General features: G+C 34.2%; 1 protein-coding gene across 8 annotated transcripts; it reads right to left on the bottom strand.

Annotated features, from left to right (window-relative positions):
• Positions 1 to 292: 292 nt before the first annotated feature.
• On the bottom strand, positions 293 to 16,258 carry LOC105774062 (golgin candidate 1). Of its 8 annotated transcripts, none has more exons than XR_008196999.1 (22): positions 15,928 to 16,257; positions 14,540 to 14,620; positions 13,997 to 14,031; positions 13,273 to 13,896; positions 13,109 to 13,171; positions 12,787 to 12,864; positions 12,470 to 12,673; positions 11,908 to 11,964; positions 11,717 to 11,791; positions 11,569 to 11,640; positions 4,273 to 4,335; positions 4,068 to 4,166; positions 3,716 to 3,793; positions 3,527 to 3,595; positions 3,395 to 3,442; positions 3,212 to 3,307; positions 3,030 to 3,106; positions 2,092 to 2,137; positions 1,911 to 2,009; positions 1,781 to 1,825; positions 1,202 to 1,649; positions 293 to 493 (listed from the first exon to the last, which is right to left on the bottom strand). XR_008196999.1 is itself a non-coding variant. In XM_052632771.1 (22 exons), the coding sequence occupies exons 1-22, from the start codon at positions 15,953 to 15,955 to the stop codon at positions 1,578 to 1,580; spliced, it is 1,926 nt and encodes a 641-aa protein (XP_052488731.1). In that variant the 5' UTR covers positions 15,956 to 16,257; the 3' UTR covers positions 1,011 to 1,577. The 8 variants fall into 8 exon arrangements, 6 of the variants coding, with proteins under 6 accessions (XP_052488731.1, XP_012451844.1, XP_012451841.1 ...); XR_001127255.2 differs by lacking the exon at positions 293 to 493 and having other exon boundaries at positions 1,011 to 1,341; positions 1,511 to 1,649; positions 15,928 to 16,256; XM_052632771.1 differs by lacking the exon at positions 293 to 493 and having other exon boundaries at positions 1,011 to 1,649; positions 13,273 to 13,635; positions 13,810 to 13,896; positions 13,997 to 14,022.
• Positions 16,259 to 22,554: the final 6,296 nt, after the last annotated feature.

Raw genomic sequence — 22,554 nt, 5'->3', positions numbered from 1 at the left:
AAGGCACTTGGGAAGGCTTATTCCAATAAACAAATGATGAAGAAATTGCTCAATAGCCTACCAAAAGAATGGGAAGCAAAAGTGACGACTATTGAGGAATCCAAAGATTTGGATAAGCTTTCTTTAGATGAGCTCATAAGTTCACTCATCACCTATGAGATGAAGTTGGAGCATGATAAATTTGGTTTATGGTCCTCCATCCAAGAAGAAAGCAACAATGATGCTGATGAGGAGTAGGATAATGAAAAAATAATCATATTTGTCAAGAAGCTCAAAAGATTAATGAAAATGGACAAAGGCAAGAGACTTCAAGAAAGAAAATAGTTTGCTACATTTGCAAAAAGTCGGGGCACAACAAGTATGATTGTCCTTTGAAGAAGAAGCAAGAGAAAAAAGAAAGCCATGGTAGCTACTTGGAGTGATAGCAACTCTTCCAATGATGAGGGCTTCGGCAAAATTTGCTTCATGTCTTTTGAAGAGCAGGAGGTATCATCTGGAAAAAGAGATTTGGTGATGAATCACTAAAAATATAAATGTGGAAGAATTTATTGTAAGTTATTTAAATATTAGGTATTTTTGTTGTTCTAGAAGATTGCGTGAAATTTAATAATAATTTTAATTTTAATTTTAGATTTAGATTTAGATTTAGATTTTATATAATATTTTAAAGTTTTTATTTTTATAATTTTATATTTTTAATATTTTTTATTTTCAAATGATGGTGCCACAAGTCACAAGTAATGACTATCACGCCATCTTGTTTTAAGACTACTACAATATCAATATATGCATATATACCAGGAAAAAAATCTTGAGTATTAAGCTAAGACAAAAATATATCATAAAATCAATTTAGGATATGTTTTAGGAGGCCAAATGAGTATTTGAGTTGTAAATAAAGGTCAGATTCTAATTACAAATTACAACGGTACACTTCTATAAATAAAGGAGACTACTTGTAGAAGGATTTAAAATAGAATTGCGTATATACTCTTTATAACAATTACCGATGAGGTAAACTGAAGGTGACATTATATATGCATAGATTTAATTAGCCATGTTAATATTAGTTATCATATCATATTATATACAATATCTCTTCAAAAACATTCATTTATGATGTAGAGAACAAGTAAACGTCACTGTTTCCAAGTCACCTGTATACCAAAAGAATATTATCATTCACAGCCGAACCACTTACTTTGGATCTACAACATGCTTGCTGGCTTCTCATTTCTGATTTTCCCACCCCCATTTCCAAAACGAACTTCCAATTTATGTAAAATTGGTAGTATGTCGACAGAAAATCAACAGCTAGCAGTTAGCGGCCGCTTGATGCATCTGGATTTCAGAAATACACCAAAATCTAAATTTGCTAGTTGTAGTTCTCAATATAAAAATGCCAGTGACTGATTTTAGATGTGTGTGCATCTTCTATAGTTTCCTAATTCTCGAAGTGTTCTTGGATCATTCCATGTATGCCTGCAAAAGAAAATAAGAATAAGCAAACCTTGCAGATGGTAAACCACATAGTTGGAGAACCCTTGGTCGGAGCTAAGGTGCATTTTATTCCCCAATTAGGGTAAGTTGGAGTTTTTAAGACCCATAGATTCCGCGAGTTCCCTAGCAGCAAAATTGTCCGCTTGTTCCTATAAACCACATTTAATGCGATGATTAGGCATGTGTGATAAGGCATATTGACTTACAGTTGGAAATATAAGTGGATCCCAACAATCAACTGTTCATATGTTAATTTTCCAAAAGGCCGGATAGTCAATACCTGAAGACGATGTAACAAGTACATCAAGAAGAGATGTACAAATACCTGCATATAATTTTTGTCATTGTTATTATAGAATTTAATCCATATATAACACATTTCTACAAAGAGAAGGTGAAACTGTTCTTACAAGATAGCATAGCAAGATTATTCGAGCTGCTGGATATCGCCAAAGAAATCTTGTGGCCCTAACAGATACTGAATCCAGTAATTTCACAACCTTCTGTAACTGCATGAGGCAGGTTGAAACATGGGTCAGAATAAACAATGGGGATGATAAGTTGGTTTTCGGGATATAAGAGGGAGAATACCTGTATGCTTGCAACAGCCATGTGACGGTGATGCAAGGGAAGAGGCCTGCAATTTTGAAAATATCAAAAGTAACCACGTCATTAAATTAAGAGGAAGCAAATATATTCATGCAGGGGATAGGAGAGCCAATATGAATGTAGGATGGACAGGTAGCAATATCTCTTTTCAATTTCGCTTCACATCTATTTACACTCCATACCAGTACTAGGGAGAGCATATATTAAAGCCAAAATGAATAACTCAATCACAAGAGTCAAAGCCTAAATATTTACACAGAGTATTCTAATTTGAAGGCACTACAGCCAAAAAAACCAATGCAAGAACAACAGCCAAGGTATCAACAAAAATGAGTGCATATGGTCAGTTAATGGATGATTCAGCCCTGCAGATTCCACTCTGAAAGAATTTCTCTTCTTTTCTTTTTTCCCTTTTCTCCCTTCTTACCAAAGAATGAGAATTTAGAAGTTCTAGTCATAACGGTTGCATAATATTACACTTTCATCTCATTGAACTTAAGGGTGCACCACGACGCTTTCCTTATAGGCTATGTTAAATACTGGGAGGTAAATGTCTAAGTTGCAAAGAAACCAATTCATTCCAAACATGGCGCTAACATCAGCTATACTATTTCATTCTTTCATCCAAAGGAAAGATGTATGTAAATAATCATATCAGGAGATCTAATTGAGCCCAACAGAACACCTACAACAGTTGATGGTTCTGCAGAACATACAATTTATAAGCTTCAAATTAATCAAATATAAGTAATTTTAACAAATCATGTTTCCTCAAATGAAAACCAGTCTGAAAGGGAAGGTAACATATATTCTTTTACTTGCTAAAAAAGATCACATCCCAATACTCTCAATAAGATGCTAAAACTTGCAGATAAAGGGTCTAAGGATTGTAATCTAATAAAACAAAAAGCTTAACATACTCAAGTGCTTTGATTTCAGTGTCTTCCTCCCAGGACATTGATGCCCGACGAGGAACTCTACTTCTTTCTACTTCAACCTGTTGATTGGAATAGTACATCACAAGCAAAAAACAATGATATTGAATATAATTAGTTCTAACAAGACATAGACAATCAGTCCTGCAGCAGAGATATCACTAAACCTGTGCTTCCTGAAGACGCTTTATTTCCTTCTCCAACTGGAACTGGGCTGCAGCTTTTTCACTAGCCATAGTTTCTAACTGCGTTTGCTTGTTGTACTGAATAATGGTGTAGCCCCAAGAAGTCAGCCCAAACAAATAGGTTTTACAAGAACAAGTGAAAAAGTAAACCTCAGTTTCTATTACCAAAAGGTCAGTTAATTCACGGTAGCGTTTCTCTAGCTCCATATGCTCCTGAGAGTAGGCAACAACATATGACAATAGCTCCATATATGTGTTTGAAGTAAGAAAAACAGAAGAATAAATTTGAACTGTTACCTGTCGAGAATAATGCTCAGCATCCCTCTTCATGGCAGCCATTTCAACCCTCATTTTCTGCAGTTCAGCCTGCAGACAGGAAAAGTGGTCAAAGAAAACAAATCCAAAAATCAGCCAGCAAAGAAACCAGAATAATCTTACTATAATTTTACAATATAGAAAAGAGGAAAACATTTTTTTGATACTTGCCTCTAACAAAGAGAGCTTGCTCTCAGCGTCTCTTTGACCTCTGCGTGCACGCTCTACTTCCTCCTGCCATGCCTGCATCTAATAAAACCATCTTTAAGTCATCATTTTCTCAATTACTACAGTTGATGCAACAGCTAAAGGCCACATATTATGCCTGTAAGTAGATGTTAAATGGATTTTGAACTTTTGAACTTCAGAATGTTCTTAATGACATAGAATCCATGTCCCAGTAGACAACATTATGCATATCCCATAAGTAGGTGCTTTTTATTGCTAGGCTCTGGCTGTATGGAAATGGTCCAGTGACATTTCCAAGATAGAATTAAGACAGTTATATCTTCAACGTATCTACCTGAACCATTTGATTTGCCTCTTCTGGGGACTTCTTTTGTCCACGACGAGCTCGAGCTTCCAAATTTTGCAATTCTTGATTTAGAGATGCACATTCAACCTGACATAATATCAGGTAAATATTAAGAGGCTTTTCACTTCATATTTTGCTCAGTCAAAGAGGTAAACTTTCATATAAAGCATTGTTATCAGTTTGTTTTATATACCTCAAGAAGTGCTAGCTTCTGCTCAAACTCTGCAGCTTTTGTTGTCCTCTCATCTGCAACCCTCTGGATAGCGAAACAAGCAACAATTTACAATGCTTGTTGGAAATATATAGAGGGCCAAATGATCAATGGACACCTGTGCTGAACAAGGAAAGGGCACCAGCTTTGCTAAAAAAGTAGCGGTATTTTGAACTCCAAACTTTAAATGGCATATTAACTACAGGACAGACTGTTGGTTTTTTATTTTTTATTTTTTTTAAATTAATGGAAAATAAATTAAACTAAGCTATGACACCATAATGGTGGAACTAATTGCAGTATCCTCATAAATAGTGCAATTGTAAACAAGTGCAGCAACAATGAAGGATAGCTTAAAGACAACAATCAACATAAAACTACTATATTAGTAAATATGAAGCTGAAAATGAGATGTCGAAATGCCTTTGAGATTAGTTAACCACTATCCTGATTAAAAATTTCATGTAATTGCCCTTTTTTCGTCACTTCAGTATTTGAAACTCATGCAGATCATTAAAAACTGGTTTCCATGTTTTCTTGGAGAATAAGATTTTGAAGATATACCAGGTAACAGATCTGAGAAACACCAGAATCCAAGAATTCAGAGTGCAAACACCCAATGAACCATTTGAAAATAAATTAAACTAAGCTATGACACCATAATGGTGAAACTAATTGCAGTATCCTCGTAAATAGTGCAATTGTAAACAAGTGCAGCAACAATGAAGGATAGCTTAAAGACAACAGTCAACATAAAACTACTATATTAGTAAATATGAAGCTGAAAATGAGATGTCGAAATGCCTTTGAGATTAGTTAACCACTATCCTGATTAAAAATTTCATGTAATTGCCCTTTTTCGTCACTTCAGTATTTGAAACTCGTGCAGATCATTAAAAACTGGTTTCCATGTTTTCTCGGAGAAAGAGTTGTGGTAAATAAGATTGTGAAGATATTACCAGGTAACAGATCTTAGAAACACCAGAATCCAAGAATTCAAAGTGCAAACATCCAATGAACCATTTGAAAATAAATTAAACTAAGCTATGACACCATAATGGTGAAACTAATTGCAGTATCCTCGTAAATAGCGCAATTGTAAACAAGTGCAGCAACAATGAAGGACAGCTTAAAGACAACAGTCAACATAAAACTACTATATTAGTAAATATGAAGCTGAAAATGAGATGTCGAAATGCCTTTGAGATTGGTTAACCACTATCCTGATTAAAAATTTCATGTAATTGCCCTTTTTTCGTCACTTCAGTATTTGAAACTCATGCAGATCATTAAAAACTGGTTTCCATGTTTTCTTGGAGAATAAGATTTTGAAGATATACCAGGTAACAGATCTGAGAAACACCAGAATCCAAGAATTCAGAGTGCAAACACCCAATGAACCATTTGAAAATAAATTAAACTAAGCTATGACACCATAATGGTGAAACTAATTGCAGTATCCTCGTAAATAGTGCAATTGTAAACAAGTGCAGCAACAATGAAGGATAGCTTAAAGACAACAGTCAACATAAAACTACTATATTAGTAAATATGAAGCTGAAAATGAGATGTCGAAATGCCTTTGAGATTAGTTAACCACTATCCTGATTAAAATTTCATGTAATTGCCCTTTTTCGTCACTTCAGTATTTGAAACTCGTGCAGATCATTAAAACTGGTTTCCATGTTTTCTCGGAGAAAGAGTTGTGGTAAATAAGATTGTGAAGATATTACCAGGTAACAGATCTTAGAAACACCAGAATCCAAGAATTCAAAGTGCAAACATCCAATGAACCATTTGAAAATAAATTAAACTAAGCTATGACACCATAATGGTGAAACTAATTGCAGTGTCCTCGTAAATAGCGCAATTGTAAACAAGTGCAGCAACAATGAAGGACAGCTTAAAGACAACAGTCAACATAAAACTACTATATTAGTAAATATGAAGCTGAAAATGAGATGTCGAAATGCCTTTGAGATTGGTTAACCACTATCCTGATTAAAAATTTCATGTAATTGCCCTTTTTTCGTCACTTCAGTATTTGAAACTCATGCAGATCATTAAAAACTGGTTTCCATGTTTTCTTGGAGAATAAGATTTTGAAGATATACCAGGTAACAGATCTGAGAAACACCAGAATCCAAGAATTCAGAGTGCAAACACCCAATGAACCATTTGAAAATAAATTAAACTAAGCTATGACACCATAATGGTGAAACTAATTGCAGTATCCTCGTAAATAGTGCAATTGTAAACAAGTGCAGCAACAATGAAGGATAGCTTAAAGACAACAGTCAACATAAAACTACTATATTAGTAAATATGAAGCTGAAAATGAGATGTCGAAATGCCTTTGAGATTAGTTAACCACTATCCTGATTAAAAATTTCATGTAATTGCCCTTTTCGTCACTTCAGTATTTGAAACTCGTGCAGATCATTAAAACTGGTTTCCATGTTTTCTCGGAGAAAGAGTTGTGGTAAATAAGATTGTGAAGATATTACCAGGTAACAGATCTTAGAAACACCAGAATCCAAGAATTCAAAGTGCAAACATCCAATGAACCATTTGAAAATAAATTAAACTAAGCTATGACACCATAATGGTGAAACTAATTGCAGTGTCCTCGTAAATAGCGCAATTGTAAACAAGTGCAGCAACAATGAAGGACAGCTTAAAGACAACAGTCAACATAAAACTACTATATTAGTAAATATGAAGCTGAAAATGAGATGTCGAAATGCCTTTGAGATTGGTTAACCACTATCCTGATTAAAAATTTCATGTAATTGCCCTTTTTTCGTCACTTCAGTATTTGAAACTCATGCAGATCATTAAAAACTGGTTTCCATGTTTTCTTGGAGAATAAGATTTTGAAGATATACCAGGTAACAGATCTGAGAAACACCAGAATCCAAGAATTCATAGTGCAAACACCCAATGAACCATTTGAAAATAAATTAAACTAAGCTATGACACCATAATGGTGAAACTAATTGCAGTATCCTCGTAAATAGTGCAATTGTAAACAAGTGCAGCAACAATGAAGGATAGCTTAAAGACAACAGTCAACATAAAACTACTATATTAGTAAATATGAAGCTGAAAATGAGATGTCGAAATGCCTTTGAGATTAGTTAACCACTATCCTGATTAAAATTTCCTGTAATTGCCCGTTTTCGTCACTTCAGTATTTGAAACTCGTGCAGATCATTAAAACTGGTTTCCATGTTTTCTCGGAGAAAGAGTTGTGGTAAATAAGATTGTGAAGATATTACCAGGTAACAGATCTTAGAAACACCAGAATCCAAGAATTCAAAGTGCAAACATCCAATGAACCATTTGAAAATAAATTAAACTAAGCTATGACACCATAATGGTGAAACTAATTGCAGTGTCCTCGTAAATAGCGCAATTGTAAACAAGTGCAGCAACAATGAAGGACAGCTTAAAGACAACAGTCAACATAAAACTACTATATTAGTAAATATGAAGCTGAAAATGAGATGTCGAAATGCCTTTGAGATTGGTTAACCACTATCCTGATTAAAAATTTCATGTAATTGCCCTTTTTTCGTCACTTCAGTATTTGAAACTCATGCAGATCATTAAAAACTGGTTTCCATGTTTTCTTGGAGAATAAGATTTTGAAGATATACCAGGTAACAGATCTGAGAAACACCAGAATCCAAGAATTCAGAGTGCAAACACCCAATGAACCATTTGAAAATAAATTAAACTAAGCTATGACACCATAATGGTGAAACTAATTGCAGTATCCTCGTAAATAGTGCAATTGTAAACAAGTGCAGCAACAATGAAGGATAGCTTAAAGACAACAGTCAACATAAAACTACTATATTAGTAAATATGAAGCTGAAAATGAGATGTCGAAATGCCTTTGAGATTAGTTAACCACTATCCTGATTAAAAATTTCATGTAATTGCCCTTTTTTCGTCACTTCAGTATTTGAAACTCGTGCAGATCATTAAAAACTGGTTTCCATGTTTTCTCGGAGAAAGAGTTGTGGTAAATAAGATTGTGAAGATATTACCTGGTAACAGATCTTAGAAACACCAGAATCCAAGAATTCAAAGTGCAAACATCCAATGAACCATTTGAAAATAAATTAAACTAAGCTATGACACCATAATGGTGAAACTAATTGCAGTATCCTCGTAAATAGCGCAATTGTAAAGAAGTGCAGCAACAATGAAGGACAGCTTAAAGACAACAGTCAACATAAAACTACTATATTAGTAAATATGAAGCTGAAAATGAGATGTCGAAATGCCTTTGAGATTGGTTAACCACTATCCTGATTAAAAATTTCATGTAATTGCCCTTTTTTCGTCACTTCAGTATTTGAAACTCATGCAGATCATTAAAAACTGGTTTCCATGTTTTCTTGGAGAATAAGATTTTGAAGATATACCAGGTAACAGATCCGAGAAACACCAGAATCCAAGAATTCAGAGTGCAAACACCCAATGAACCATTTGAAAATAAATTAAACTAAGCTATGACACCATAATGGTGAAACTAATTGCAGTATCCTCGTAAATAGTGCAATTGTAAACAAGTGCAGCAACAATGAAGGATAGCTTAAAGACAACAGTCAACATAAAACTACTATATTAGTAAATATGAAGCTGAAAATGAGATGTCGAAATGCCTTTGAGATTAGTTAACCACTATCCTGATTAAAAATTTCATGTAATTGCCCTTTTCGTCACTTCAGTATTTGAAACTCGTGCAGATCATTAAAACTGGTTTCCATGTTTTCTCGGAGAAAGAGTTGTGGTAAATAAGATTGTGAAGATATTACCAGGTAACAGATCTTAGAAACACCAGAATCCAAGAATTCAAAGTGCAAACATCCAATGAACCATTTGAAAATAAATTAAACTAAGCTATGACACCATAATGGTGAAACTAATTGCAGTGTCCTCGTAAATAGCGCAATTGTAAACAAGTGCAGCAACAATGAAGGACAGCTTAAAGACAACAGTCAACATAAAACTACTATATTAGTAAATATGAAGCTGAAAATGAGATGTCGAAATGCCTTTGAGATTGGTTAACCACTATCCTGATTAAAAATTTCATGTAATTGCCCTTTTTTCGTCACTTCAGTATTTGAAACTCATGCAGATCATTAAAAACTGGTTTCCATGTTTTCTTGGAGAATAAGATTTTGAAGATATACCAGGTAACAGATCTGAGAAACACCAGAATCCAAGAATTCAGAGTGCAAACACCCAATGAACCATTTGAAAATAAATTAAACTAAGCTATGACACCATAATGGTGAAACTAATTGCAGTATCCTCGTAAATAGTGCAATTGTAAACAAGTGCAGCAACAATGAAGGATAGCTTAAAGACAACAGTCAACATAAAACTACTATATTAGTAAATATGAAGCTGAAAATGAGATGTCGAAATGCCTTTGAGATTAGTTAACCACTATCCTGATTAAAAATTTCATGTAATTGCCCTTTTTCGTCACTTCAGTATTTGAAACTCGTGCAGATCATTAAAAACTGGTTTCCATGTTTTCTCGGAGAAAGAGTTGTGGTAAATAAGATTGTGAAGATATTACCAGGTAACAGATCTTAGAAACACCAGAATCCAAGAATTCAAAGTGCAAACATCCAATGAACCATTTGAAAATAAATTAAACTAAGCTATGACACCATAATGGTGAAACTAATTGCAGTATCCTCAGTAAATAGCGCAATTGTAAACAAGTGCAGCAACAATGAAGGACAGCTTAAAGACAACAGTCAACATAAAACTACTATATTAGTAAATATGAAGCTGAAAATGAGATGTCGAAATGCCTTTGAGATTGGTTAACCACTATCCTGATTAAAATTTCATGTAATTGCCCTTTTTCGTCACTTCAGTATTTGAAACTCATGCAGATCATTAAAACTGGTTTCCATGTTTTCTTGGAGAATAAGATTTTGAAGATATACCAGGTAACAGATCTGAGAAACACCAGAATCCAAGAATTCAGAGTGCAAACACCCAATGAACCATTTGAAAATAAATTAAACTAAGCTATGACACCATAATGGTGAAACTAATTGCAGTATCCTCGTAAATAGTGCAATTGTAAACAAGTGCAGCAACAATGAAGGATAGCTTAAAGACAACAGTCAACATAAAACTACTATATTAGTAAATATGAAGCTGAAAATGAGATGTCGAAATGCCTTTGAGATTAGTTAACCACTATCCTGATTAAAAATTTCATGTAATTGCCCTTTTTTCGTCACTTCAGTATTTGAAACTCGTGCAGATCATTAAAAACTGGTTTCCATGTTTTCTCGGAGAAAGAGTTGTGGTAAATAAGATTGTGAAGATATTACCAGGTAACAGATCTTAGAAACACCAGAATCCAAGAATTCAAAGTGCAAACATCCAATGAACCATTTGAAAATAAATTAAACTAAGCTATGACACCATAATGGTGAAACTAATTGCAGTATCCTCGTAAATAGCGCAATTGTAAACAAGTGCAGCAACAATGAAGGACAGCTTAAAGACAACAGTCAACATAAAACTACTATATTAGTAAATATGAAGCTGAAAATGAGATGTCGAAATGCCTTTGAGATTGGTTAACCACTATCCTGATTAAAAATTTCATGTAATTGCCCTTTTTTCGTCACTTCAGTATTTGAAACTCATGCAGATCATTAAAAACTGGTTTCCATGTTTTCTTGGAGAATAAGATTTTGAAGATATACCAGGTAACAGATCTTAGAAACACCAGAATCCTAGAATGCAGAGTGCAAACATCCAATGAACCATTTGAATAACATATTTGTCCATTATATGGCAACTTCTGTAGCACAATTCCAAACTAATACCAAAAAAAAACATATTTGTCTTAACAACCTTGCATTGCCAAGATTACAAGAGCCAAAAGAGAAATGCTTCTTAATTAAAAATGCAAATATGTTTGCAAATGAAATATCCTGGATAATGATATTTACAAATCCAAAGTTGACAGATGTTCACCAAACAGATATTAAATGTAAAGTTTCTACCACATCAAGGCATTTGCTTGAAACAACTGACATCCACTTGAAAAAAGAATGAGGAAGAGACTAATCCTGAAAGGCCAATATTACATTCAACTCAAATTTTTTTTAAATATGCAATACTAGGTTACCCAATTATCAAGAAAAACGATAATATTACGCATGCAAATTAGGTGATGATTTGCCATGAATCAGAAACAAAGAATCCTTACATTACCTGGATCCTAGCTAGAGCCGTGGATGCCTCAACCGCTTGATGTTCCAATTCCACCTCCCTTTCCATTGCAGCCTGTTCCAAAAATTAGAGATTATTTGAGTGCAAGATAACAACAAAATGCATATAAATTGATGTTCCAAATATGGACCATTTTAGTAGCATTATGTGCTGCGCGTTCTTCTTCTGCTCTCCTTTCTGCAGAAGCCAGCTCCTCACGTAGGGCCTAACAGAGAAGCAAACAAATAGATCAACAAGATCATAATGATATAATTGCTTATATGCATTTTTTGTGTGTGAATACACATGCACGTGCAAGCAAGAAAGGACTAATTAGTTTACCTGCAGCATCCTTGTCTCTGTCAATTCCCTGTTTCTCATAACAGACTCCATGCTTGCCTGATGGTGTACGATAAAAAGTATTAACAAACTTCTGATGATCAAATGGCACAAGTCGAGAGCACATACTGATTGCTAGTTGACAGAGAGACAATGTCTAATGTAGAGGCCAAGTAAAGGAGCAATTAGCAAGCAGGAGAGAAATACAGAAGCAGACATGCATTTTACAATTTGCTTAATAGGCTAACAGGAATTCATGAATGGGCTGATCCTTTGGTTCTTTATCAGAAGAAAAGCATGGCTAACATAAGTATGTGGTAGGATCAATATCTTTCTATTTAGCTTCTAAAGCTATTAATAGTTAGATATACAGAATCCAGGGTGATAAGAAGTATGGCTTTTAAGCTAAACCATATAAATCCACCCACTAAATCAAAGAATTTCAAGACCCTAAATATATTTCATTTCATGCAACTTAAAAATTGCCACAATTCTATGAGCTACTAAACAGAGACCACATTTTATGTAAGATAGTGCTCGGAAAACTAGGGGGTTAGAGTTAAACCTGAAGTGATGCTAGATTCCCTTCAGATAAAGCAGCTTGTTTCTTAAGCGCATCCATAGAGTTGACAAGCACCTCAATCTCAGAGTTCTTAGCTGCCAAAGCCTCAACCATATTTGCCTCTACCTTTGTTACTTCACTCTTAGATAAAGATAAATCTTTCTGTAGTTGTTTTATGTGAGCCTCATAAGATTTACTCAGCTCTCTCTGTAAGCGGAGCAATTTAGTATTAAAACAATACTCCTTAAATTGCATCCAGAGCAAGTGTGACTAAACCTTGAAAATATATCTAAAAGGAGAAAAAAGATAGATTGATGTACCTCAGCAATTAGAAGCTCCTCAAGCTGTGCATTCTCAGATTTGTATTCTTGAAGACGAGATGAAAGTCCAGCACAAACCTGTGAAACAGTGTAGAAAATTTGTTAGAAATTCCAAATTGAAGAAAAAAAAAATGGCAAGAGAGTAGAAACAGCAAAATGTCTAATCTGTGAGCAATTACTTAGGAGACACTATGTCATTTATCATCCTACTGCTACATCCCTTAAGTACAGATTCTGAACTCATCTTTTCTAAAGTAGCAAATAATAGAACTTAGTCCCAATATCTCTGAGAAAGTAAAACCAATAAATTCAGAGAGCTTACCCGAGCCAGTCTTGCCTCTTTCGATTGACCTGTGGAATTGGTGGTTTTAAGCAATCCTTGAGCCTGAACAAAAACTAAAGAACTAGTGAATAAAGCTTTTATATTGGAGGCTTGAGAAGATTTGAGGACATGAACTACAATTTCAGTTCGAGTATATTTGTCACCTCCTCAAGGTGGTCCTGAACTGGAGGAGTGTCAGCATTTTGTTCTCGTGGCTTCTTCTGATTCACAGGAGTTCCAACTTTAATATCATCTTCTTTTAATTGAGCTTCAATGTTAACAGGAGAATCAGCAAATAAAGGTTGTGACCTCTCTTGGTCGGTCTTTGAAATAACATCTGCATTTTGGGATTCAATATTTTGGCAACCATCAGCTAAATGATCTTCACTAGCAACCTGAATATCTTTGGCAGCTAATGGTGAAGAAGGGTGCTCCACAAGAACATTAGAGGCATCCTCATTGAGAAGCTTGCCATTTGAAGTTGACAAAGAAGCTTCTGTGTTGCTAACAATTGCAGAGACTTCTTCCTGATCAGTATCATGTTTAACCACATTGGTATCCAATGGCTCAGGTGAAGGAAATCCAGGATTATCTTTCTCACTGGTGGTATACAACTCGCTACTTATTTGGACCATAGATGTAGCACTAGGGTTTCCCTCATTTTTAGAAGAAAGAGTACCCTTATCTTTATATAGTGTTACCTCTGATTGTAATACTTCTGAACTTGTTTCTTCACGTACAGCATCACTAGTTTTGGGAGATTTAGTTGTAGGAAGTTTTTTCTGAGCCTGCAAAGAAGAAAAACAACCAATTAAATTTTTTTTTATTAACATATTTTCTTTAAATGAGTACACTTAGAACTAATTTAAGCTTGTATGTTTCTAATACCTTTTTCCTTGTCTTTGTCTTTTCTACTGAAGAACCTTGCACATTAGAAGCATTGCAATTAAAAGGGGGAAGATATGTGTTTGTGCGTGTGCATGTGTGTCTGAGAAACAGAAGAATGAGAGGAGCCAGAGAGAGATAGAAAACAGATATTGTGATTCAGAAAACAAGAAGGCAGCGTTATTAGTTATTATAATAAAACTCAAACAGAATTTATATGAAGTTAAGATTTTACTTTTCTCCTCAGAGTTCAAGCTGATATTATAGTTTAATTTCTACCTTGGCTGTAAATCAATCTTAGGATGATATTAAAAGGAATATCTATATGTTGATTTTCTAAGCAAATGATCCCCATAGAAGATGGACATTTGTATTGCTACTAAGGCATTATAACAGACAAACAGACTTTTAAAACTTTAGTCTCTCTATTGGAAAAACACACTGTTGATATAACCATGAATAAGAAATTGCTAGTGCAAAGACACCAAACCACATTTTTCACATTGATTTATGCATGCAAATAACCCCTTGATTTGGAATCCTTACCTTGTGGCTGAGAAAATGATTGCTCTTCTGACAGTTCACTAGCAACCAGCTTTGCTCTTCGATCTACAACTTCAAATAAATCTGTTCCAAAATAGTAAGTTACCTTCAATTGTCATGAATCAATAAAAAGGAAATCTGATTGCCATTTTCACTGATGGGTGGCCAGCATTGCCTAGATTAACAATTAAGATATCAAACAATAAGGTGCAGAAGAACTTGATACTTACAGACTCTCCAAAATTGCTAAAGGTTGAGATCATATATAGGCACGTTTATCCAGAATATTTAAATAAAAGAAAGGATGAAAAAACATTACAGCAATCTATGAAAAACCAATATGCAGCAACAAATAGATGAAAAGGATTGAGTAACCCACTGCCAATCAACCAATGCAGCTATTTTTTAATATCAGCTCTCTAGATCAGGCCTCAAGATTCAAACAAAACACAATAGTTTTTGTTTGAAATATTATTTTTCTATGGAGCAGAGAATATTCAGACTTCCAAGTGACAGTGAAAATTTCAAAATCTCTAACATGGATCCAAAATAACTTCCCCTAGAAAAAATTTTAAAACTATATCAAGAGCTACAAAACCTACCCCTAATATAGAACCCAAACATTCACAATATCTGAAGCTCTCAGATACAGGTCAACTTATTCCATACAACGGATCAAAATTTCTTATCTAATTTTCTCAACTCTGTGTAATGGCCACGATAAAATGGCAAACAAACCACATATGTTTTTTATTCGTATTCATAACAAGAAACAACCAAAAAAGAAGCAGAACGATAATAATTTTAATACTCCTACCACAATGTCAATTTCATCCAGCAAAGCTTTTGCCAATACATGTTTGCTTAAGCTAACCAAATAATAGCCATTGAACTCTAGCTTACCCTTAATAGATCCCTGGCATTGGCATTACCAAGAGTAGCCAATAATAAAGAAAAACTAGAATCCTTTAAACAATCCAAAATCTAATAAAAGCAAATCCCTTGCAGATAGTAATTCTAAATTTCCTCGAACAAATAAACATGCCAGTCTTAACAACATTACTAGAGTAAGCTTAACCGCTTTTTCACTATTTACTTCAAACTATGTTAATTGCCTAACACGAAATCAGAAGTGGATCTCATAACAAAATAACTACAATCTTCTTGCTCTTAGTTTATACCCAGCTAATCACCAGGAGATACAAAGTAATTTCAAAAGTTAACAAATAAAATTATACTAAGCAACCTAATCCATTCCAAACTCACGTTTAATCCCACGACATTATGATTTAATGATTCAAAGCTTTAGATCAGACGTTCAAATTCAATTGAAGTTTTAAAGATGAAAAATTAAAACAACAAATGAAATGTAGATTGGAACAAAGTCAGACCTTCGGCGACTTTGAACCACGAAGCCATTAGTTATGAATCTGTAAAGAAATCGTGCACTAGAGATGGATCCACGGAGCGTCCATGCACCGGCAAATAAGATTACGAGAAGGCGTCGGTACGATTTAGCTAGCAATAATGAAATGGCAACGAACTCGTTTCTCTGCTAAGATCAAGATCGCGGGGGGCTCTTAACAAACTGAAAATATTATTCGAAATTTTGGATTGCATTCCAGCTTGCTTAGATAAAAAATAAATAAAAAAAACTTATATATAACTTTTAATATTACATAATTAAAAATAAATAAATTCGATAACAAAAATAAATTTTAGCATTTGAAATAAAAAATAAAACCTGCTAACTAAAAATTTGTCCTTTCAGTTTACTTTCAAATTGAGAATGCTACTTTAATTACATATCAAGTTATTAACTAACATTTAGTTCAGTTAGCATCAGCAACAACCTAGTAATATTTAATATTTATATAATATTAATATTAACTATTGTTATTGTCTTTATTTGGGCTTTACATAAAATGATAAATTACATCAATACTCCCCAAGTATGTATAAATTTTGTTTTGGTCAATCAACTAGAAAAGTTACAAATTAGTCATCGATATCTTTAAGCGACTTACGAAATTTTAAGTGTATAATAATAAATTTAGCCATCAACATTTATATTTTTTTATTAATTTGATCTTGATTTTATTTAAAATTATAAAAGAATAAAAATTTTCATGTCGTCATTTAGAAATTTAATAAATTAAAATAATAATATATGTAAAAATATTAAAAGAATTAAAAATATTTCGAATTCAAGTTTTATCTTCTTTTCTTTCTTATTCTATTTTTATGTCTTCCTTAATAAAATTAAACAATGCCTTTTTCTTTTATTTTTCAGTCCTTTCACAACAAAACACCAAATCAGACTTTAAATTGACAAAATATACAGGGTAATTTTAGAGGTAGAAGAATTAGGAAAGAAGAAGATAAAGAGTGAGACAAGAAAGAGAAAATTAACAGAATTTGTGATGAGAAGAATACTCATGTCCCTTCTCACATTTCATTCCTCTATATAACAGAAATCATTTTCTCCTCTGCAACGTCTGTAGTAAATCAACATCTAACAAAAAAAACAAAATACCAATATTAAGCCTATTACTAAATAAGTCCAGTCCATAACATATAAAGTTTTAATTCAATCAAACTTATTTCTCTGCATCAATACTCACTTGGTTGAAGAATCCTTGTCTCAAGGATTAAAATCTAGATATTGTTACCATAGCTCCCAAGTTGGAAAGAATTGAACCATGGAACTAGCACTTCAGTGGCTACATGGTCTCCCTTTCTAATCATTCTCCTGTCAAGTATTTTAATCATCCTCCTGTATTGTAATTGGTTCCTAAGGGATGGTGCCATCATTAGCCATCAACGGTAATTGGGGGTGAGTAAGGGCTGCTCTCACATTTTTTTTGAGCTGAGAAACATGAAATGTAGTGAACTTTCGAGCCAAGGGTAGGTTCAATTTATAAGCAACATTACCATTTTTTTCCAAGATGAGGAAGGGACCAAAGTATTTAACTGTTAATTTCATACATGGTTGTTTGACTGTGGATTGTTACCTGTAAGGTTGGAGCTTTAGGTAAACCCAATCTCCGACTTTGAACTCTCTATCAGATCTTCTTTTGTTAGCTAAAGACCACATTCTATTTTGAGATCTTGTGAGGTAAATTTGCAGCATTTTAATGGCAACTTCTCGTGCCTACAAACTCCTATCCACAACATGAACCTTTGATTTCCCGAGAAGGTAAGGTAGGTGTAAGGGTGGTGGTTGGCCATACATACGCTTCATAGGAGTGGTGTTGATGGATAAGTAGTGTGATGTATTGTACCACCTTTCAGCCAAAGGAAGCCAAAGGCTCCAGTCTTTTAGTTTCTCATCTGTCATGCACTGAAGATAAGTCTCAAGACTTCTGTTGACCACTTCTGTCTAGCTATCCGTTTAGGGGTGGCAAGAAGTGGAAAACTTAAGTGTAGTGTTGAATCATTTGAATAGCTCCCTCCAGAATTCACTCATAAAAATTTTGTTTCTATCCAAAACAATACTACTAGGAAGACCATGGAGCTTTACAATTTGATCCATAAATAGCTGGGAAACTATAATGGCAGTAAAAGAGTTCTTTAAGGTAGCAAAATGGGCGTACTTTGATAACCTGTCAACAACTACCCGTATAACATAGTCCCCATTGGATTTAGGAAGACCTTCTATAAAGTCTAAGCTGATGTCAGTCTAAATTTTGTCAGGGATTGGGAGAGTTTGCAGCATTCGAGGATAAGTAGCATTGTAATATATTTGCTTTTGACAAATTGGACAAGCTCTATGTTAAGAAAATGCTTTAAGACTGAAACATGTCCACGTGTTTTTTTTTGTTAAGTTGATTGTGTCAAAGTTTGTTCCTGTTTTTAGGAACCAGTTATTTGTGTGTTACTTAAGTTTAGGAGAAAGTTAGTGGGTTGTTGATTTTATTTTGTATAAATTTTGAATGATTGTTGAATAAAGTGTGTTCAGTTTCCTTCATCCATTGAGTTTTTTTCACTAAAGTACTTACAATTGGTATCAGAGTTGTATTCTTAAGGGATCTGTGAGTGAGTGTACGAGGTTGCTGTGTCATAGACGTCGAAGCAAGTTCCAGTTTCTCTTCAATTTTTCCACTGGTGATGGAGACAACTACCAGGTTTGAGCAGTTCATATGAAGGCGTATACAGAAGCTTTGGATATTTGGGAAGCAGTGGAAGAGGATTATGAAATTCCTGCTCTCCCAAACAATCCTACCATGGCGCAGATCAAATTACAGAACGAGAAGAAGACAAAGAATCCAAGGCAAAGGCTTGTTTGTTCGCTGCAGTCTCATCTACTATCTTCACTCGGATTATGACTCTAAAATCAGCATATGAGATATGGAATTATCTCAAGTCAGAGTATGAGGGAGATGAAAGAATCAAATGAATGTGTGTGCTAAACTTGATTTGAGAATTCGAGTTGCAAAAGATGAAGGAAATAGAATCAATTAAAGAGTATTCTGATAGATTATTGGACATTGCAAACCGAATCAGATTACTTGGTTCTGAGTTCAAGGACTCCAGAATTGTTGAAAAAATTCTTGTAAAAGTGCCTGAAAAATTTAAGGCATCTATTTCAGCCTTGGAAAAACCAAGGATCTGACTCAAATCACTCTTGCAGAGATTCTCAATGCTTTGCAAGCATAGGACCAAAGAAAAACCATGAGGCAAGAAGGTACCGTTAAAAGAACCTGGCCAGCTAAGCATCATGAGAATGGGAGGAATAATAAAAAGAAGTTTTTCAAGAAGAATCAAAATTCTACTGGAGAATCTTCAGCCAACAACAAAGCAAGAGTCAAGAAGGGATCCTACTCTTCATGTCAACATTGCAAGAGAAAGGGTCATCCTCCTTACAAATGCTGGAGAAGACTGTAGGGACCTAAAAATTTGGCGATGGGCATTAATCGAATTGATTGTTGAAAATTTGAAAACGGAGTTTTGATTTTATTTAAAAAAAGGGAGTCGCGACCGATTTTTTTTTTAAGTGGGATCGGGCACCTTCAAAAATTCTCTTTTAGAAGAAAAATTTATTTTTAAACTTTTCTAAAAAAGAGGTAATTTTAGGTCTACATTAAAATCCAGAGAAAATTAGAGTTCGGGAGTCGGTTACGCGCGAAGAAGGTATTAGCACCCTCGCGACGGCCAAAATTGCTATCTCGTTAAAGGTGTGTTGTCTTAATTTTTTTTAAAAATACGAGTTCAAACTAACATTTAATCGTGATCCGATTGAAATGTGAGATTTTTTTTTAAAACACGAAAATTTTGAAACACTATAATTCTTTTGAGAACACGAGAATTTTTTTGAAATACGAGAATTTTAAAAACACGAAAATTTCTAAAACACTAAAATTTTAAAAACACGGGATTTTTTTTGAAACACGGGAATTTTTTGAAAACACGGAAATTTTTGAGACACGAAGTTTTTTTTTAAAAAACACGAATATAAAACACGGGAAATTTTATTATTACTTTTTTTGCAACACGAGAAATTTTGAAAACATGAAAATTTTTGGAATACGATTTTTTTTAAAAAAAAGTACCATATTCAACACGAATCAATGATATTCATCCCTACATGGCAATGAAATCATCGAATTAATGTCAAATCGATTCAAATTAATATTTAATCGTGATCTTATTAAAACACGAGAAATTCTTATTTCTATTTATTTCAATTTTTTTAAAACACGAGAATTTTTGAAATATTTTTAATTTTTAAAATGGCGTATCGTGTTTAACACAAACCGGTGATATTCATCCAACATAGCATCCAACATAGCGATGAAATCAACGATTTAATGTTAAATTGATTCGTTGCCTCATTTAATAAAATTATTTAAAATAAAATAAAATTAAAAATAAATTAAAAATATAAATACAAAAATATAAACACGCATAACAGTACCAATAATATTAAAACGAAATAACATAAAAATACATGCATTAAATTAAAAATGAAATAAACGAAATTACCGAAAATGTTCAAAAATACGAACTTGGTCGAACGGATTAACAATTTTTCCTTCTTTTTTTCCTTTTTTTTTCTCTTTTTTTTTTTTTTGGGGTGGCGGTTAGGGTTCTTTGGCTTGGGCCCCTCTTGGTGTGGGTGGTCTCTATTCTTTGGGCACAGGGGCTGCTAGACCTATTCTTCTTGCTGGTCCGCATTTGGGCTACTTCTTTCTTCTTCTTTTTTCTGCTTCTTTCTTTTTTTTTGCTACTTTTTTTTTGCTTTGGTTTTTTTGGGCTGGCCTGCTACTGCTGGGCCTGTTGGGTCGGTTCGCGGGTTGAATCCGGGTTGGGTCGATCCGATATATTATTTTTTATTTTTTTCTTTCTTTTTTTCTTTCCCCTTTTTTCTTTTTTTTCTTTCTTCTCTTCTTCTTCCTTCCCTCTTTCGGCTCTAGCCTCTTTCACCGCCGTCGCCACTTGCATCGATCTCCTCCGCCCTTGGTGGCTGTGGTCGGGCTCTCCTCTTCCCCTCCTCTCTTCATTCTCTCTTCTCCTTTCCTTCCTTTTTCTCTCTTTTTTTCGAAGCTTTTCTCTCTTTTTTCTTTTGGATTTTGCTTCTTGTTTTTTTTCTTTTTTGGATTCTTGCTTGCTTTGCTAGGAGTGGGCGATGGTGGTGCGCACGGTGGCACTGGTGCGACTGCAGGAGCTGTTGCTGTTTTGAAAATTTTTTGCTTGTGTTGTTTGTTTTTTTTTATTGATATCCCCCTCCCTCTCTCTTTTCATTTTCTTTTTAATCTCTTGATTTTTGTCTTCTTTCTCTTTGTTTTCGGTGGCGTGGAGAGGGAGGCCATGCACTTGGGCCAACTACCGAAAATCACTGGAGGCGGGTCGTGAATCGCTACTGTCTGCTAGAGGGACTAGATCGTAAATGCAGCAAAACTTTTAGGGCCAAGCATAATTTTGAAAAAATTTAGGGGTCAAAATATAATTTCAAAAAGTTGATGAGCCTAAACGTAATTTTAGGAAAGTTTAGGGGTCAAAATGTAATTTTTAAAAAAGTTGAGGGGTTAAAATGTAATTTTTTATTTTGTATTTTTTTTTTTAAATTAAGCCCGGACAAAATTTAGTGTTTACAGCTGCCCCTCTTTGCTCATCTCTGTGAAACAAGGATAGAGCAAAGACTTAAAAGCACTAAATTTTGTTCGATTGTCTTATCTTTTATTCTTTATTTTTTATTAAAAAAAGAAATCAAAAATAGCCCGGCATGCGACCCGAAGCTCAACTCACCTCTCGAATTATGAGTTGATCTTCGAAAAACAAAAATCGAAAATACCTTGGCATGTGTGCCTAAGGCTCAACTCACCCATCGCAATATGAGTTGATTTTTTTTTTAACAACGGAATTGAAAAATACTTCAACATACGACCCGAGGCTCAACTCACCTCTCGCAATATGAGTTGATTTTTTTGAAAAACAGAAATTGAAAAATACCTTAGCGTGTACCCGAGGCTCAACTCAACTCTCGCAATATGAGTTGATTTTTTTTTTGAAAAACAGAAATTGAAAATACCTCATCTTAACCTGAGGCTCAACTCACCTCTCGCATTATGAATTTATTTTTTTGAAAAACAGAAATTGAAAAATTACCTCAGCGTGTACCCGAGGCTCAACTCACCTCTCGCAATATGAGTTGATTTTTTTGAAAAGAAGAAATTGAAAAATACCTCAGCGTGTACCCGAGGCTCAACTCACCTCTCGCAATATGAGTTGATTTTTTTTTTGAAAAACAAAAATTGTAAAATACCTCAGGATGACCCGAGGCTCAACTCACCTCTCGCATTATGAGTTGATTTTTTTGAAAAACAGAAACTGAAAATGCCTCAGGATGACCCGAGGCTCAACTCACCTCTCGCATTATGAGTGGATTCTTGATTTGATTTTTTTTAAAAGAAATTAAAAAATACCTCGGCTTGCAGCCCGAGGCTCAACTCACGTCTCGCAATATGAGTTGATTTTTGAAAAACAGAATTTGAAAATACCTCAGCGTGACCCGAGGC

This window comes from Gossypium raimondii, chromosome 6 (genome assembly GCF_025698545.1).
Source record: "Gossypium raimondii isolate GPD5lz chromosome 6, ASM2569854v1, whole genome shotgun sequence".
Lineage (NCBI taxonomy): Eukaryota > Viridiplantae > Streptophyta > Magnoliopsida > Malvales > Malvaceae > Gossypium > Gossypium raimondii.
The sequence above is the reverse complement of the archived record's forward strand: the minus strand, read 5'-3'. Positions and strand labels throughout refer to the sequence as shown.

Coding starts and splice junctions, on each gene's coding strand:
- LOC105774062 (XM_012596384.2), bottom strand. CDS start 15,955: ATGGCTTCGTGGTTCAAAGTCGCCGAAG. Junction 14,032..14,539: donor ATCATTTTCTCAGCCACAAG/GTAAGGATTCCA, acceptor CTAATGTGCAAG/GTTCTTCAGTAGAAAAGACA. Junction 3,794..4,067: donor AGGCAAATCAAATGGTTCAG/GTAGATACGTTG, acceptor TGGTTTTATTAG/ATGCAGGCATGGCAGGAGGA.